General features: G+C 39.0%; 1 protein-coding gene across 1 annotated transcript in view; it reads right to left on the bottom strand.

Annotated features, from left to right (window-relative positions):
• LOC124556612 overlaps positions 1 to 17,670 on the bottom strand; it is a 126,637-nt gene extending 108,967 nt beyond the window's left edge. Inside the window, exon 1 of the mRNA XM_047130579.1 lies at positions 17,593 to 17,670. Coding sequence (XP_046986535.1) covers positions 17,593 to 17,669 — 77 coding nt within the window. The 5' untranslated portion in view covers position 17,670. The remainder of the gene's footprint in view (positions 1 to 17,592) is intronic.
• Positions 17,671 to 18,001: the final 331 nt, after the last annotated feature.

The raw sequence follows: 18,001 nt of genomic DNA, 5'->3' as shown, positions 1-18,001 counted from the left end.
CAGAGGACACTCGCGCTCCAACACGGGAAGAGGGACTTAGAAATACGGAACAACCACAAAATAATAACACAGGACACTTCGGAAATTATGAAAGAAATTGACAAGGCACACCGAATTTTGAGATGAACCGCCGAAACGACGTAACAATGACCGACATGTGACTCGCCGACATGTTGATTTTGACTATAAGCTGTTCATTACTACACGTAAATTCAAAACATTTAAGAATTCTGGCAACGACATTCATCCACAAGCATGGCTCCAACAATTCGCTCACTGTTTTCCTCCCAACTGGTCATTAGAGCACAGATTACAATTTATGTGTGGCTACTTAGAGAATGAACCAGCTGTAAGAATGCGATCGGTCATTCGCGATTGTCACAGTGAAGGAGAATTTTACCATGCCTTCCTCTCAGCATATTGGTCTCAAGCTACACAAGACCGAGTAAAACATAGCATCATAATGATGAAACATTTCGAACAATCTGAATTTTCCAGTCTTGTGAAATATTTTGAAGACATGTTGCACAAGAATCAGTACCTGTCAAACCCATACAGCCCCTCAGAACTCATCCGCATTTGCTTAATCAAATTACCTGAACATTTACGACATATTATTTTGGCAGGACGTTGCAAAGACGACATTGAAGCTCTTCAGGGACTCTTACAAGAATTAGAAATTGACACTGATAATCGCGGAACGCGAAAACAGGAACACAACAATCACAGGTCACATCCGTCGCAATTCCGCAATGAAAGAAATAATAACTGGACACGACAAGGCTATTCTCACTACACAAATCGTGACCAAAACAGACACCACCCGTATGACAACCGTTGGCAGAGTAGTAATAACTACAGGGAAAGATCACCTCTCCGCGGTAATGACTATCACAGAGACAATCAGAGAAACAGACAATATGGGAACCAAAATAATTATTATCAAGGGAGACAGAATAACTTTAGACGAAACGGTCCAGCGCGCAGTTACGATTCAGGGAGAAATTCTCCACCACGTGACGGACAAGGAAGAAACTATGGAATCTACCGACATGACGACAGACGATATGATCGTAACGACAGACCTGAATTGCATCAGAACTGGCGGGATTCAAACAGAGCAGGGCACTCTCGACAAGGTGAATTTGTAGAAGTTAGGTCTCCTAATCCCAATAACGACGCACGCCAACAAAGAGACAGACAATGACTCGCACCGCAGGCAGCCACGTACGCTGGCTGGCTCAGGGAAAAATTACATAGACGCTAACCTTGAGAAAAATTTTAGCATTCTTTACCGATGTGCCATATACCACATGATAATTGCGTTAAAGTTGAAACTCTGCATACTAGGAAGAGCAAAGGGTTACACCACATTTCACATGTAAAACCATTTATTGAGAGATAATCTGCTTTTTAACTTAGTCTTTGCTATAAAATTTTTCACTGCACATTACTAGTACTCTTTGTCACATTTACACACTGTTAACATGCAACTATGTTTTAAAGCTAACTAACTATCCAGTCAAGAACATAGGTAACTTAGAAAAGTAATTCCGAATGCATTGTTATAGTGAACAGTGACACAGTGGTTAGTTTATGTGACAGCTACACGATTTTATCACGACGCTACTAATGAGTGACAATTTGCAATGTTGCTTTTGCGCTGTATCTGTTTTATATCTGCACAGTTTTTCTGTGTTATTCTGGAAAGTAAAACATGTTTTAGTAGTAACTTTTGTCGTATAGCTACAATTAGACAGCCTTTATCGTAGCACAACAATACGTTACCTTACAGTACTTTCTTGATCACGGTAAGGCACGTAATAACTACGGTATCTATACGCAAAGAATTTCACTTTCGTTTATGATGAGGTAAGTACATTGACTTCAGCAGAACTTTGCTCACAGAGGACGATAACTACGACAGTTTCACAGAATTATCTTACAGCAAGACGCACATTTAGCGCTATAGGACACACATTTGAGTGATTAATTTTGTACTTAAACCATTTATTTTTCAAGATTTTTGAATTACAAAGAAAGTTTTCTGTGATACATTTCATTCCATTGCTGTAATCTGTAACACCTGAGAGTATAATTGCATTAATCCTCAGGGGGTACATGCCTACTTTGTATACCATGTGTTTGGCAAGCACAAGGAGCCCTAGCTAATATGGTATTTGCTTATACAACTTTACACATCGGTACCATATTTCTCTAACACACAAATTACACAGCTATCTGATCATTTAATTGAGAGATAAACATTTTTTTACTACATCAGTGACACATGTTTACGCAATTACACAGTTGGGTAACTTCACACTTATGAAATTGTATTTTGTCTGTACTTTGTGAACTGTTCATATTTTTTTGGAACCATTGTAATACTATGAGAGCTTTGAATGATGTATTTGGTATGGGATCATGATTTTAAAGTACGGTTTAGGTAGATGACACTATTGAAATGAGCAGAGAATTTTTTTTAGGTTTTGAAATTATTGGAGGAAGCTACGACGATTTTAAGAGTTGACTGAGGTGTTATGATGTTATTATTACGATGACTATGTGTATTATGCTGTTGCGGTATGTTTATGATCAATAAGCTGATGCTATATGAGTTATTTGAGTATGCTACGTATCTGTTACGATGAAATATTGAAGAAGTGTCGACGAATAAGGTAAGGAATAATGAGTAGTGGTTAGGGACTCTGGTTTGTGAAAAAGGTTGTTGGAAACCAAGAATCGTACTTTAAGAGTTATGAAATGTATGTAAATGCGTGAATGTATTACAATGCCGACGAAAATTTTTTTGGACTCTGTTATATCAATAGGATTTTGTTTCTACAGATTTTTAACGCAAATTATTGACCTGTGAAATATTTTATATGAGACTGTCATTGTAGCGGAAACTGCTGTCATAAATATTTCCGTAAGAAAGTTAAGTGAGCACCTGCACGTAATGCGTCGTGAGCACCCAGCTGTGTCAGACGCCTGGAGAAAAAGCCATTAGTGTGTGCCTTTTCAGAGGCACAGGTAGAAAAAAAAGGGGAGGCCATTATCCTCGCTATTGACATTCCTTTGTAGAAAGCATCGCAAATACGACACGCTCAAACTTGAAAACATATGATTACTCTGTGGAGCTCTTAATTTATGATATTTACTAAAATGGCTAATGAAACGATCAGAAACATTTCACGGCTATTGTCTTGCTAGTTGAGAGAAATGCCATATGGCTTGCTTTATGTATTTATTTACTCATTTTGTTTAATATCTAGTTTCTAGCTGCACTGCAGCATTGGTTAAAATAAAATTTAATAGATGTACTAATATAAATATTTTATGCCTACAGATCCAGTAAATAATTTTATGATCTATTCAAAAAAAACGAAGGAGCATAAAAAGACATTTCCCTTCACAGGAATTGCATACGGAATTTTCTTTTCAACTACTTGGTAATTTTTTTGGTAGAATAACTTCTTGTGGTGCACCACTTTAATTACATAGACATTAAGATGTGAATATACATTTCCCTTGTCTGCATTGTTGTCTTTAATGTAATACTTTTTCTGCTTGAGCTATGTCATGTTCAGATATAAGTTATTGCATTTGCTGCTGCTGTTTGCCAGGCATAGTGCTACTAAATTTCACTTTTTATTACTCTGTTAAGCTAGTTTTACTACTGATTTATTTTTCTTGTTGCTGCACATTGGCTCATATTAGTTGTAATGTTGCATTGCTTGGTAATTTAGATTTACTGTAGCTTGCTTTGCAATTTTCCAATTTTTTTGTCATTGCTGTTTGTGTTAATTGTTTTGTGCTGCTGCATTGCCTCGGCCCTTAGTTTAGCATCTGAGCTCAGTAGATTTAAGTTAGCTTAAGAGGGGGTAGCCTATAAGAGAATGAGTTGCGATGAATTTGAAGAAATGCACTGAGAGGCTATACGAGAAAAGTACAGAAAGCAGGTATAGATAGGACTTTTGGAAATAATGAAGAACGAAGGGAGATCTCCGAGAAGTAAAGAAAGTTTTGTTTGCAAAATACTGCAGTAAAAGAAACCCTGTCCTTTCCTTGTGTTATCCCACTTTGTGTTCGTGTACCCTTGTGTATTTATGTTCTTCCTGTCTTTATATGTTTATCTGATAAGACTTATATTGTAGAATTTTTCTAATACTCAGCTACATGAACTATGATGAGGAATACTGTTATCCTCAAATATAATTTGCATTAATAATATGTTATTTGCTTTGTAAAGATGTTAGACATTATTAATTCTGTTTTGTTTTAATGCGCATGTGTGAAGTTGATGTTTCAATAATTATTATGATCTTTTATGTATTTACTTATGTCATAATTCCTGTAACAATGATGTATATGTTATTTCGATTCTTTTGTAAGGCCTGTACTACAAATGTTATCTGTATTGTTATGTTCTTTAATGATGTATTTTGTACCTTTGTAATTGTATTCTTATGTTATAAAGTTGTAATTGATACCAGTTCATCACATTATTAACTTGTAAGTTCCATTTCACTGTACACATTTCTGTTGGTTATGGTATATGGACAATATGTGAGAAGTAGGGACTGTTAGTGTTTGCACGTGTGTTAATAATTCAGCAAGGGACTGGATGACAGCATTGCTGGTTCTAAGGACAAATCCAAAAACTTTGTGAGTGCACAAGTGGTGGTTATGGACTTGCTATATTATCCGCAAGACTCTTCAATGGTGATTGTGCACTTGCACAGTCACAACAGGTGGCTGCTGGCCATTTCTACAAGGACTGCAGTGGGTCTGCACCTCTGGTGGCCCACCAGTACCGTAATTTCTACCAGGACTACAGTGGGTCAGCTCTGTGATGACCTACCTACCAATACTCTTCAAAATTTCGACTGACTCTGCTGTGGGTTTGCTCTGTTGTGGACCAATACCTGTCTGCATGTCAAGAGTCAGCACTGTCTTTCCGTTGGAAGGACAACACTACTTCCTCAAGATTGCATGGAAATCCACTACTTCCGTGTGCATTTTCTTTTACTGCTCAGACTTTGAGAAAAACACTGCAATGTTACTGTGATGAATGATCAGGACTGTCTTTATGGACTGTAAGAAAATTTTAGCTTTTGACCAACATTGTATCAATAAGTGGGTGCATTTGATATCTTTGTTATTGTAATTATGAAAAATTTTATCAAATCATTATTGGCCACTGCCCAAAACCATTTGTAAAATTTTTTGTGGGGAGCATGGGGGCTATGTAAGTAGGCTGTTTAGGTTTTCTGATTGGTAACGCCACGTAGTGCTCTGTACGAAAATCACTGGCTGTGCTGTGTACAGTCTGTGGCTAGGTTGCATTGTTGTCTGCCATTGTAGTGTTGGGCAGCTGGATGTGACCAGCGCATAGCGTTGCGCAGTTGGAGGTGAGCCGCTAGCAGTGGTGGATGTGGGGAGAGAGATGGGGGAGTTTTGAAATTTGTAACACTGGATATCATGAACTGCTATATACATTATGACTTTTGAATACTATTGAGGTAAATACATTGTTTGGTCTCTATCAAAATCTTTCATTTGCTGACTATGCCTATCAGTAGTTAGTGCCTTCCTTAGTTTGAATCTTTTATTTAGCTGGCAGTAGTGGCGCTCGCTGTGTTGCAGTAGTTCGAGTAACGAAGATTTTTGTGAGGTAAGTGATTTGTGAAAGGTATAGGTTAATGTTAGTCAGGGCCATTCTTTTGTAGGGATTTTTGAAAGTCAGATTGCGTTGCGCTAAAAAATATTGTGTGTCAGTTTAAGCACAGTCACGTGTATAATTTTTCAAAAGGGGACGTTCCAGCCTGGCACGAAGTCGGCGTCCCAAAACATCCCAAAGGTGTTCTTTAGGATTCAGGGCAGGACTGTGAAGGCCAGTCTATTCCAGGGATGTTATTGTTGTGTAACCACTCCGCCACAGGCCATGCAATATGAACAGGTGCTCGACAGTGTTGAAAGACGCAATCGCCATCGCCGAATTGCTCTTCAACAGTGGGAAGCAAGAAGGTGCTTAAAATATCCATGTAGGCGTGTGCTGTGATAGTGCCACACAACACAACAAGGGGTGCAAGCCCCCTCCATGAGACATGGAAAACACAACACCATAACAACACCGACTCCGAATTTTACTGTTGGCACTACACACGCTGGCAATGACGCTCACCGGGCATTCGCCATTCCCACACCCTGCCATCAGGTCGCCACATTGTGTACCGTGATTCGTCACTCCACACAGTTTTTCCACTGTTCAGTCGTCCAATGTTTACGCTCCTTACACCAAGCGAGACGTCGTTTGGCATTTACCGGCGTGATGTGTGGCTTATGAGCAGCCACTCGATATTGAAATCCAAGATTTCTGACCTCTCGCGTAACTGTCATAGTACATGCAGAGGATCCTGATGCAGTTTGGAATTCCTGTGGGATGGTCTGGATAGATGTCTGCGTATTGCACATTACGACCCTCTTCAACTGTCGGTGGTCTCTGTCAGTCAACAGACGGGGTCGGCCTGTACGCTTTTGTGCTGTGTGTGTCCCTTCACGTTTCCACTTCACTATTACATCAGAAAAGTGGATCTAGGGATTTTTAGGAGTGTGGAAATCTCGCGTACAGACATATGACACAAGTGACTCCTAGTCACCTGACCACGTTCGAAATCCGTGAGTTCCGCAGAGCGCCCCATTCTGCTCTCTCACGATGTCTAATGACTACTGAGGTCGCTGATATGGAATACCTGGCAGTAGGTGGCAGCACAATGCACCTAATATGAAAAAAAACGTATGTTTTGGGGGTGGTGTCCGGCTAATTTTGATCACATAGTGTACACAGACTTGTTCCACCTATCGATGCAGCTACAGCAAGAGACCTGCAGCCCTAGCAGAAACGCCAGTGGAATCGCACGGAGGAGGAATGAGACGACGATCGACAGAAAACTGAGAAAGCAATCGTTTCGTCTCCACTTAAGAAAGTACCATCGGCCACCAACATGTAAGTTGCACTGTTAACTTACACACAACTAGCGATAAAGGGCCTTTCACCTTATTTGTTGAAACTAGAGACAAGAACACAGGCAGGCTTCACCGTATGACACCAGACAAAATTATCAGACAGGAATGTGAGTCGTTATTTAAGCACATAATCAACATCGTGGTGGCAGGGAAAAACAATGTGAAAAAAATGTGTGTGAAATCTTAAGGGACTTAACTGCTAAGGTCATCAGTCCCTAAGCTTACACACTACTTAACCTAAATTATCCTAAGGACAAATACACACACCCATGCCCGAGAGAGGACTCGAACCTCCGCTGGGACCAACAATGTGAAAATTGAGATGTGTCGTGACTACCTGTCAACGCCTTGGTTCATAAGTCTTTCTTAGAGAAAGCGAATTTGGAGGCCACTTTTCCGAATTTCTTCACTGCTAAACAAGGCATAATCAGTAATGTTAAAATCTCCCTGACAGAGGACGAATTACTAACGGAAAGGACGTGTTGCTGAGAAGTTATTGCCATCAGGAGATTTAGTTAAATTGTAATCCTGAGAGAACAAAAGTGCTTTTCCATTTCTGTACCGTGATGTTTAGATTACACCGGCTCCCCAATTTCTTTATGTTCATGGAGTTCGTTGTCCAGTGGTCACTATACTGTTGCTCACTTTGCCCTACCTCGAACTTGCCCAATGTATCTCAAACATAAGGAAATTAATAAAATTATGTCTCTCGATGTTAACTTCGGAGAAGCAGCAACTGTGTTTGGATACAGGACTTAGACAAATGCAGTTACTTCTCACCCAAACACTGCGAGATAAGGCACAGAGTTCCTGCCCCGTACTGCTCAACAGTGGCTCAATACAAATACCAGCACCAACACTTGCGATCCGCAGCAACCAACCCATCCTAAGACGACAGTGCCGCAGACGTCAGGAACGGTGGCTCCAGTGGATTTACCACTGATACCGCTCCTCCCTCCTCACATGCAGCATGCCCAACTACACCATCACCAATGTGTAAGTTGTATGGAACATAGAGGTCCCCACCAAAGCATGGTTGCTTGGGATCAGTTGTACCATTCAGAACTCTTCTTCCCTCTCGCTCCAATGGGTCCCAACCCTTACCCAACACTATTTCACAGACTGAGCAAACAGACTGGTGCTGGTAACTACCTCATTAACCAAATTTTAAGCATAGTTGTGACTCTGATGAACGATACGTCGTACCAGCAAGCTACTAATGGACTCCATTCAGTACTACAAACAGAATAGATCCGGGTGTAAATCCAAAAATATGTTGACCCTGCTCCTTACACCCCAAAATGAACTATAAAATCACCCGATGGAACGCAAGATCGCTCAAGCCAAACAAAGATAACCTTCGACATTTTCTGTTCAAAAGTAATGTAGACATTTGTGCCAACATCGAAACATGTATAAAACCGAACGAACTGTTCACACTCCCAGTCTACTCTCTCATTAGAGAAGACAGAGATGATAATGCAGGGTACAAGTATAAACTACGTATGAAGCTCGCGTTTAATTTTTATATCTATGTTGAAACCAGAGGCGGTTAACAAAATTCGCCAAAGGATTCTTTTGTTGTGCACCTCCCATAGGAACATGCAGAATGCTAAGCGAAGCAGTAGTATTCCCAATATACTCTTAAACTATGGAAGCTATTAGTTTAAATTAAGGTTAATGATAATCTAGCTCGTAATTAGTTCTGCTGCTCCCAGTGAATGTTGCTGTGAGGTTTTCATTTTCCACCGCTAAGTGTGAAGTGTGGAGTGCGACGCGAAAATTTATTATATCCAGAGGTCTGACCATTAAAAGCATAATACGACGCCTTTAACTTCTTAGCGTGAACTGCAATAATTAATACACAGTTTTGAGACACATATGAATCAGAACTTGTAACTTGAGTGGTGGTTACCACACTCCTCCCATACAGGGCCATATTTATATTCTATAGACCCCCAGGCTGAACATTTGTTGTGGGCCATTACAGGAGAAATTTTGTGAAAACTCACATGCAAAAATAGAATTTTAGAGAAATTTTCGGTTTAAAAGCCTAAAACACAGCATTTAAGATTAATTATTTAATTGTACAATATTTTGCTGTGCAACTTATGATGTAATGAATTAATAAAAATAAAATAAAATGGAAAGTATTGAATCATTAAGGTATTCAGCACGAATAGGGTGCAATGTCGATTGCGGACATAACTTGAACTTTGACTTTTCGCTTGCCTACATGCAGGGGCAAACTTATAACCTCACATGGGCTGGCGTAGATGCAGACGGGAAATGCTGTGTTAGCAGTAGCCTGACACACAATTTCATCAGCAAAAATTCTGCCTCGTCAGCAAAAGTTCTGTCTCATCTGCAGTAAATTTCATCTCCCAAGAGTGCACACAGCATTTCCATGTCGAAAAAAAACGTGTGTGTGTGTGTGTGTGTGTGTGTGTGTGTGTGTGTGTGTGTGTGTGTGCGTGCGCATGCGCCTGCTTAGGATTTATTTTAGCTAACGTGTGTTTTGTACAGTTACAGGGTTACTCAGGTTCGTTTTTGTGCATAGGCTTCATTTAGGCCTCAGATGATGTGTCAACTGGCTCATTAGCAAGTCAGTTTTGCTACATGTGTGTATTAGAGTTAAATAAAAAGACAGATAATATAGATGTGGTTATAGCAATATAGAACTTAATTTGAGAGTCCACAGTCATGCTTCAGGTGACAGATATGAGTTACACAATAACTGAACTTTTCCTGTACTTGAAACGCTATTTTGGGTAACATGTATTTTAAAGAATATTAATCAGACATTTTAGGTCCGGTAATAATGTTACCATTATAGTTATCTTGATGCATTATCTTCTTCCTTCGTAGAATGGTGGTTGGTCACTTCCTTTTTGTAACATAGCCTGATTTAGGCTAGGAAGAACTATAGAATACCAGTATTGCAGCGGCATCTAATTTTAGCCACATGTATTTTGAACTATTATAGCACAATTTAGATGAGGAAAAATTTGATTTGGGGGTCCATAGAGCATTACATCAACTGTGGTACGATAGTAAAATTACGATAGTTGGCGCTGCAGCTTAAAGTGTAAGTTAGTTCAGTGGTAGTGTCAGGTGTGTATTGATAAAGAATTCAGATAATTTACGTACGGAAATATTTTAATTTCAGAATCCATTGCGCCTTGCACCAAGTATTGTAAAAAAATCGAACCATACTCATTGATGGGTGGAGCTTAACCTGTAAAGTAATGTATTGTATTTTTTATTTTCACACAGTCTATCAGCTATAAAACTGTGCTAGAATTTTGATGATTACATATTTTTAACAAATAGTACCAATGTGGATGTACTGTAAGTTACTCCAGAACTCTCAGTATATTTACGTATTTTTAATAAATAATCAGATACTTTTGGACATGGCGGCTACATACTGACTAGCAGTTTAGTTTTAATGGCTCATAAAATGTAGTGAACTGCGATTGGATTTTTCGTTTTAATGGCTGGTAACATTTCGTTTTAATGGCTGGTAAAATGCCATGCAGTGATTGTGCATCCAAGCGCGCGCGCGCGTGTTTGTGTATGTGTGTGTGTGTGTGTGTGTGTGTGTGTGTGTAAAGGGGGAGAGGCGCTTATGTATTTTTGATGTTGAAATACTGTCAGTATCTTTACACATGTTTAGTAAATAATTCATACTGTTTCGATCCTTTTCAGCATTACGCAAAATTTGTATAATTCAGATACTTTTGAACATGACGCTACAGTGTTGTGAATATTTTTACATACGCCTGGTGCTGTGTGCGCATATATGAGATGAAATTGACTGATGACAAGGCAAAATGTTTGCTGACGATGCGGAACTTAGCTAAAGAAACTGTGTATCAGGGTATTGCAGAATCTTGCCCCATACATCTAGGCAACTCCAAGTAGTAACATCGTGTGCTTGCCTGCCCATTTGCCCCTGCATTTAGGCAACCCAAAGTTTACAGTTCAATTTGCTTCCAAAATTGGCATTGCATTCCTACTAACATTATTTACTAACGTGGCTGTAAACAACTAATAAAAGACTTGTTTGTGCAAAAATCGTTTTTTCAAATTTTAATCATATGTGAGATAGCAAAATAAATTATCAACCAAGCACATTTTGCCTGTATGAAAATCAAATATAATATTTTCTCATGTAATCAGCATTAATGTGAATGTTTCAGATAATTTTCCTCCACCTCATCTCAACTGACTGACACAGCGCTGATATCCCTGGTGGCATAAATGAAAAGAGCTTGCCCCTGCTACTGTGCGAGATAAATATTAATTGGCCATCTGGATCTCATATTAATATTCTATCCGGTATCAGACCATGTGAAGGCATGGACTACGTCCTTACTTACAGGGTACACTGATTGTTATGGATACTGGGGAAAGGTGGTAGTAATCGCAAAACTAATAGGTAAAAGATTTCATCATCAGCGAAAAACAGACGGGCTTTAGATGGGGCATCTCTACAGTAGATACCATTTTCGTAGTGTAACAAGTGCTTGAGAAAAGAAGTCGTCTATTGATTAAAGAAGTGATAGTGTCGTGTAAACCAGACATCTACGGACACCGGTTGTTTTATATCGGCTCTTGTTAATGATAGCCCACGAGATTGGACTCGTCCCAACTTACGATGGTCAAGGGGCCTCCCGTGATGCGACACCATAACTGGTTGCGTAAATAAATTAAATCAAAAGATATGGCTGCAGGTGTTTTAAGGGGTCGGCCGCTGTGGTCGAGTGGTTCTAGGCGCTTCTGTCTGGAACCGCGCTGCTGCTACGGTTGCAGGTTCGAATCTTGCCTCGGGCATGGACGTGTGTGATGGCCTTAGGTTAAGTTAGGTTTAAGTATTTCTACGTCTAGGGGACTGATGACCTCAGATTTTAAGTCCCATAGTGCTTAGAGCCATTTGAACCACTTGAAGGTGTTTTAATTTTCATTTCTTACTAAACAGCTGAATTCCTTGTAACCATCTTCTAGGTGTATGGACACAGAAAGATGAGAAAAGAAGGGAATTCAGTTTGGACACTCATAGTGCCTTTATCAATTTTCAAAATGCATTTGCCAGCCAGAACAGAGACGTGCTCTGGGAAATTTTGATCAGAAAAGGATTATCAATAATCCAGCAAAAGCGATCAGAAGTCTATATCAAAACACTACTGTGTTTAAGGCATAGTGAAGCAACTGAGTTTACCAGTAAAAACAAATAAAGGAGTAAGGCAAGGTTGCTGTCTGTCTCCAGCAATTTCTTGTACCTATATGGACGAGGTTATAGTAAGATGGAAACAAGTTCTCACTTGGGGTACAATACTCTCACCACAGTATAGACTAAGAACTATTTTATATTAAGGCAATGTTGTTATTGTGCAATAGACATAAGACAATTTACAAATGGAGCTATACTTATCACGAAAAATAGCAGAGGAATAAGAACGGAAAATATCTCCAAGTAAATTCAAAGTAATGCCATTTCTGTGGAAACATACGACAAGAAAAAAAATTGAGATAAATGGTAAAATATTTGAGCGGGTAAGTATCCACCTTTAACTACCTTGGACGTGAAATACTCCAAATAGCAGATCGTGACACAGAATGCAAGTTTGCAAGTATATGTGGAACAATTCATGGATCTCTGAAATACAAAACCAGTAAGGAAACTTAACTGAAGCTTTATAAAACAATGGTGATACAGGTAGTATTATATGAATGTGTGACGTGAGTACTCTCGAAGAAAGAAAGAAGGAATATTAAGTCAGCGGAGATGAAATTTCTCAGGGCAGTCAAAGGCTGCACGCTGATTGACAAAGAACGAATCTCATAAATAAGACAAGAGATAAAGATTTTCGATTTGGAAAGCAATCACCATTTAGAAAGAATGCAGCAAGATAGTCTGTCAAGAATCGCCATGAACTACAAGCTCACTGGACAGCGAAGTGCCGCACGTCCGAGTACAAGATGGTTTCCGGAACAGGCTGTGCCGGTCGTGGTGACCGAGCGCTTCTAGACGTTTCAGTCCGGAACCGCGCGACTACTACGGTCGCAGGTTCGAATCCTGCCTCGGGCATGGATGTGTGTGATGTCCTTAGGTTAGTTAGGTTTAAGTAGTTCGAAGTTCTGGGGGACTGATGACCTTAGATGTTAAGTCCCACAGTGCTCAGAGCCATTTGAACCATTTTTGAACAGGCTGTGCAGACTACTCCATGAAGTGAAGATGTTGGTAATATCCTAACTTAGGGAACTTTTCGTCACATTGCTTTTGGGCTGTAGCTGTTCAACAAGAGAACTGTTAGCAGTTTGGCTCTACAGACCCATGTGAACTGTCTTTATACATAATTTCTCAAAGCAGAACACTGTTGCGCAATGTAATTAAGTCAGACATGCGTTGCTGTCAAGTGATTTCTTTTCGAGACGTAATGAAGCAAGTTTAATTTGCTTTATTTGTCTAAGAAACTGGTACCGGACTAGCGTCTGAGTCGCCATCATAAATTTCCACTTAACATCAGTTGTCATAACAATGACGTGGAGAGTTGTTCAACATATGGCTTTGAAGTTTTAAACTTTATCTTGAAAAATAGATTTGATGTGGTGCCTGTAAAATAATGTATTGCAAGAAAATTCCTTATGAGGACGCTGGGGAGTATGACAAGTTGCAAAGAAACAGCATTCGATACATTCCTGAGCAATTAGTTATTTTTTGTTCAAATATTGTTCCGTTCGTGTGGTTGATGTATCTGCAGTAAGGAAGAAAGGCGACAGAAACTTGTGTCGTCATGGATTAGCGTTAAAATCTTATAGAATGATATAGCCAGTAGACGAAGTTGGTGACGATACTAGCGGGTCCGCTTAGAATTGTTCGACCATAATAATTCGTAAGAGCCCACTGATGAAGCTGAAACTGAAAATTTTAGTGTTAAACGCACCCAATCGTCAGCTCTGTAAAATGCAGCCACTCAGGGCGTGATATTGGAGCTAAAACATTATTGCACGCTAAGTTATTGTAGTGGCAATAATACAATAGACGTTAGTTGACAGGTCCTGGTTTGGTTTCTTTTGTAAAATCAGTTAGAAGTATATAAGACATGGTTCTCGACGGAAATTAGTAGTTCAACCCATGGTACAAATACCAATAACTGTGTCAGTATGGACCAGTACGCTGTTAGATCATTTAAATTTCTCGGTTCATATTGTTCATTAGGATTATTTTCGATCATGATGATAGCTATGTATTTAGATTTCATCAGTAAACGTACATGAGAATTCCCTTCTCAAGGATGTGTTGAATTCTAAGAGTGTCTTTGTAATCAGAAAGGACCTGTTTTTCTTGACTTAAATAAGCAATAAAACACGATTTTTAAGCCGTATATTTGAGCTATAACTCTGTACTTTCTTTAAAGCTAGATTTACAATATCTTATTGTCTAGCATGTATAGCAATTACTGCAAAAGGTGCGTAGTATTTCGTACATTCCTGCTGTCACAAATTTTTCATAGTGTAAATTAATATGCAAAGATACTGCTCCACTAATGTATTTTGTGTTCATAGAGCAATCTTCAGACTGAACTTTCAGTATAAAACATCTATTTTGTGGAATATTCGACAACAGAATGGAAATATAATGTAGAGTGCTGTTCTTCATTTCTTCTTATCTGTTGAGTCGGAACTATGAACTTTTATTTACGTATATTATCAACGATTATTTCTTGAAAGCCATTGTTACGTGCTATTTCTGTTAAGAGGCAGTTCGTTTATCCTTCGTCTTTACTTGATGGGTGACCGAGAATTTAGTTAATCGTAGTACAGTAAAATTCTTTCTTGTGCGGAGCTGGACGACACAAGGTGTTACTGACATTTAATTAACTACAGCTAGATTTCCAGAAGATGTCTTTCTTAATGTTATTTCTGAGGGAATGACCAAATAAGTTAATTTAATAATTTTGGGTGTTCTACCGTAAATACTGCATTATTATAAACTGCTAAAAACAGTCTGCCGAACCTGCATATATATGGACGTGAAATCCAAAGGACACTGACAATGAGAGAATGAACCTTAGGAAATAAAAAATAAAATAAATTTACCGTGAGATTAAATGAAAAAAGACCATAATATAAGTCTGCTATAACTGCACGTCTATGAAATGAAAATCTGCTGGCGGATAACGTTCCATAATGTTTCCCCACCCCGTGATTATTATATGTAACACGCTTGGATTCTCCTCGGTATTCTGTCCACAATGTAGCAAAGATGTTCCCGATGAAGCCTGACCCTCTCTTCGATGGTTCCTGCCACGACACACAATAAGTTTCAGCTGTTCCCAAGCATGCGCAATCACGTTTATGACACCATATACGGCAGGCCAACAATTCGGTTGATTCCTGCCACTAGGGAAGGTGTTCGAGAGGTAGACACTATCTGCTCATCTAATAGCGCTTTTGGAGACAAACCCATCGCAGAGATGTTGACTGCCGAGGTGGACAAAAAGTTGAATGATCCTAACCCGATGCTGTACACCCCACCAAATTCCCTTGATAGCCCTCAGTGGCATCTGATATCCGTACATGACACTGTCCCAAAACATGACCGACCCATCTTAACTGCTGAATACTTGGTATTGCATACGTGAGACGTGCATTTAAACCTGGCCGCCTCTACACTCCACACAGTCATTAGGCGTCAGAAAAATCCTGCACTCCTTGGCGAAGAGACTGTAATGCCATTAGTTCCAGTTTTATTCGAGCTGCTTTGTTCACTTTCTATCGCGAGGCTCCTACACGATATTAGTTAGGTGTGCTAGTTTCTTTGCCTTTTCAGTGTATAACGCTGCAAATTATTGTATTATGTATTGCAAGGCGTGCTTCTTATTGTGCTGCTTCATTTCTGTTCTTTAATTTTTCTCACGATCGAAGACTGGATGGAATAAAATGCATTCGCGTGTAGTGTAAATTTTCTTCTTGAACCTAGATGAGCCTCATAGCGCCTGAATATGTGATAAGTCACCTATGAAAACTAATCCTTGGAAGAAGTTTTCGCAAATTCCATTCTATCGACATTTCTATAATGTGTCTACTTTAGCTGAACAATGAAAATAATCCCAGCTACCTATCAAATCCGTTTCGTTAAGCTTGTTTCGATAAACTTAAACAATAATTTGGGCTGTTTGTGAACTGTCACCTCCGTAAACGAACTGTAGTTTATCAATACACAGTTGATGATTTTCTCTGACGACACTAAAATGTGAGACAGATTTTAAGACATTCGATAAAACGAAACCTATCATGTATACTAATCACCTGAATTTACACTAACATAAACTGATATAACAATAACACCTCAGAAGAAAAATATTTAATACAGCAGCATTAACAAGAATCAATGAATCGACAGCAATATTTCGTCACCTACCGAAATATCATCGATAATCATAATTTTTTAAATTGAATAAAACATCTTTTTCTTCTTTACTTCAAGGATTTGGCCTTTGACGAGTCACGATTAAATAATTAAGTAAATTAAATAATACAACTTTGTTGTTTTTAATTCTTCAAGTTCTAAAACAAGCTCTTCTATTTTGCAAATTATTGAAGTCAAATAGTAGAACAGTGTATACGTGAAACTGCCTGACAGATTAAAACTGTGTGCTGGACCGAGACTCGAACTCGGGACCTTTGCCTTTCGCGGGAAAGTGGAGAGTATACCTGGTAGCCAAACTTCCCCCTTGAGGATTGAGGAATGAAGTAGAAAATTCAAAATATCAAGCAAAAGTGCGTGATGTTAGAATTTCGATGTATCTCTGTTTAGTTGAGACGAAACGTCCACTGATGACATAGCAATTCTGGAACTGATCACAAAGAAGTAAATCATTGCACAATGATGTAGCCTGGTATGGCAGAATGGTGTTCCTTCACAGTTACTTTGAGATCCAAAACGGAATACGCACTTCAGCCAAATACTACATCTAGAATCTCTTGCCCATGGGTGTTAAACAGAATTATATGTAAAGAAGACGTTGGAAGCCAAAATATATCCTCTTATCTGAATTTCTGCTTTTCCTATTGAGGAGGGGGCGGGGCGGCAATATTGCAGTGATACTTGCTCACTAACACAAAATATACCAAAGTCACGGATTATAGTTACACTTTCGTACAGAGGTAAGATAAAACACGAAGTGCAGTCAAATACGAACATACATAACAATGTCAGTTACTATTTGTAAGTAAGTGACAGAAGGCTATAGAGAAACAATGTAAAAATCTACATATTACTTTTATTTGCTGCATAAAAGTTATGAAATCATGAAAACAAATTGAACATATGCAATTCCAAACAAATCATATTTCAATGTTTCTATATTAGCAGTTTTCTATCTTCACTACGCAAACGTTCAACAGTACTTATTTCAGGTCCACATTACGTGGCATGTTTCACAAAAAAATTTAAGAAAAGAAATTACGAATTATACAATTAAAATAACGCATAATTTTCTACGTATTAACCGATTTGTTAGCTGTTCTCCACCAGTAGCTAATCCTTACCATTCACTCGTCACCCATACACGTTTTCCAGCCTCTTTCTGGGTTATTTTCTCGCAAGCCTTACGTGCTGCACGCATGGTGCACGGTCGCAGACTGGAGTTAGCTAAGCACGCTTGGACAGTAGAGTTGCCTGATTTGAATCTTGCATGCTTTGCCAGGAAATCTATAACGCCAGAAGAGGAAAAAAATCGCTGTCTGTTGCCTGCGTAACTAATCGCTATCAGTGTCACGCAACTTAGCAACACTTGGGTCACACGCGAAATGTACATGACATGTTCTCAGCACTTGAGTTATAGGTAAAAAGGAAAAGACAAACAACAATGTGAATCACTTAAGTTCACTGTAAGACATGTTAAAAATACAGAACAAGAACTGCCGAAAGCGACTCTCTTAAAATTTCTTCATGGAT

Source organism: Schistocerca americana, chromosome X (genome assembly GCF_021461395.2).
Source record: "Schistocerca americana isolate TAMUIC-IGC-003095 chromosome X, iqSchAmer2.1, whole genome shotgun sequence".
Taxonomy (NCBI): domain Eukaryota; kingdom Metazoa; phylum Arthropoda; class Insecta; order Orthoptera; family Acrididae; genus Schistocerca; species Schistocerca americana.
This window is presented reverse-complemented; position numbering and strand designations above follow the sequence as displayed.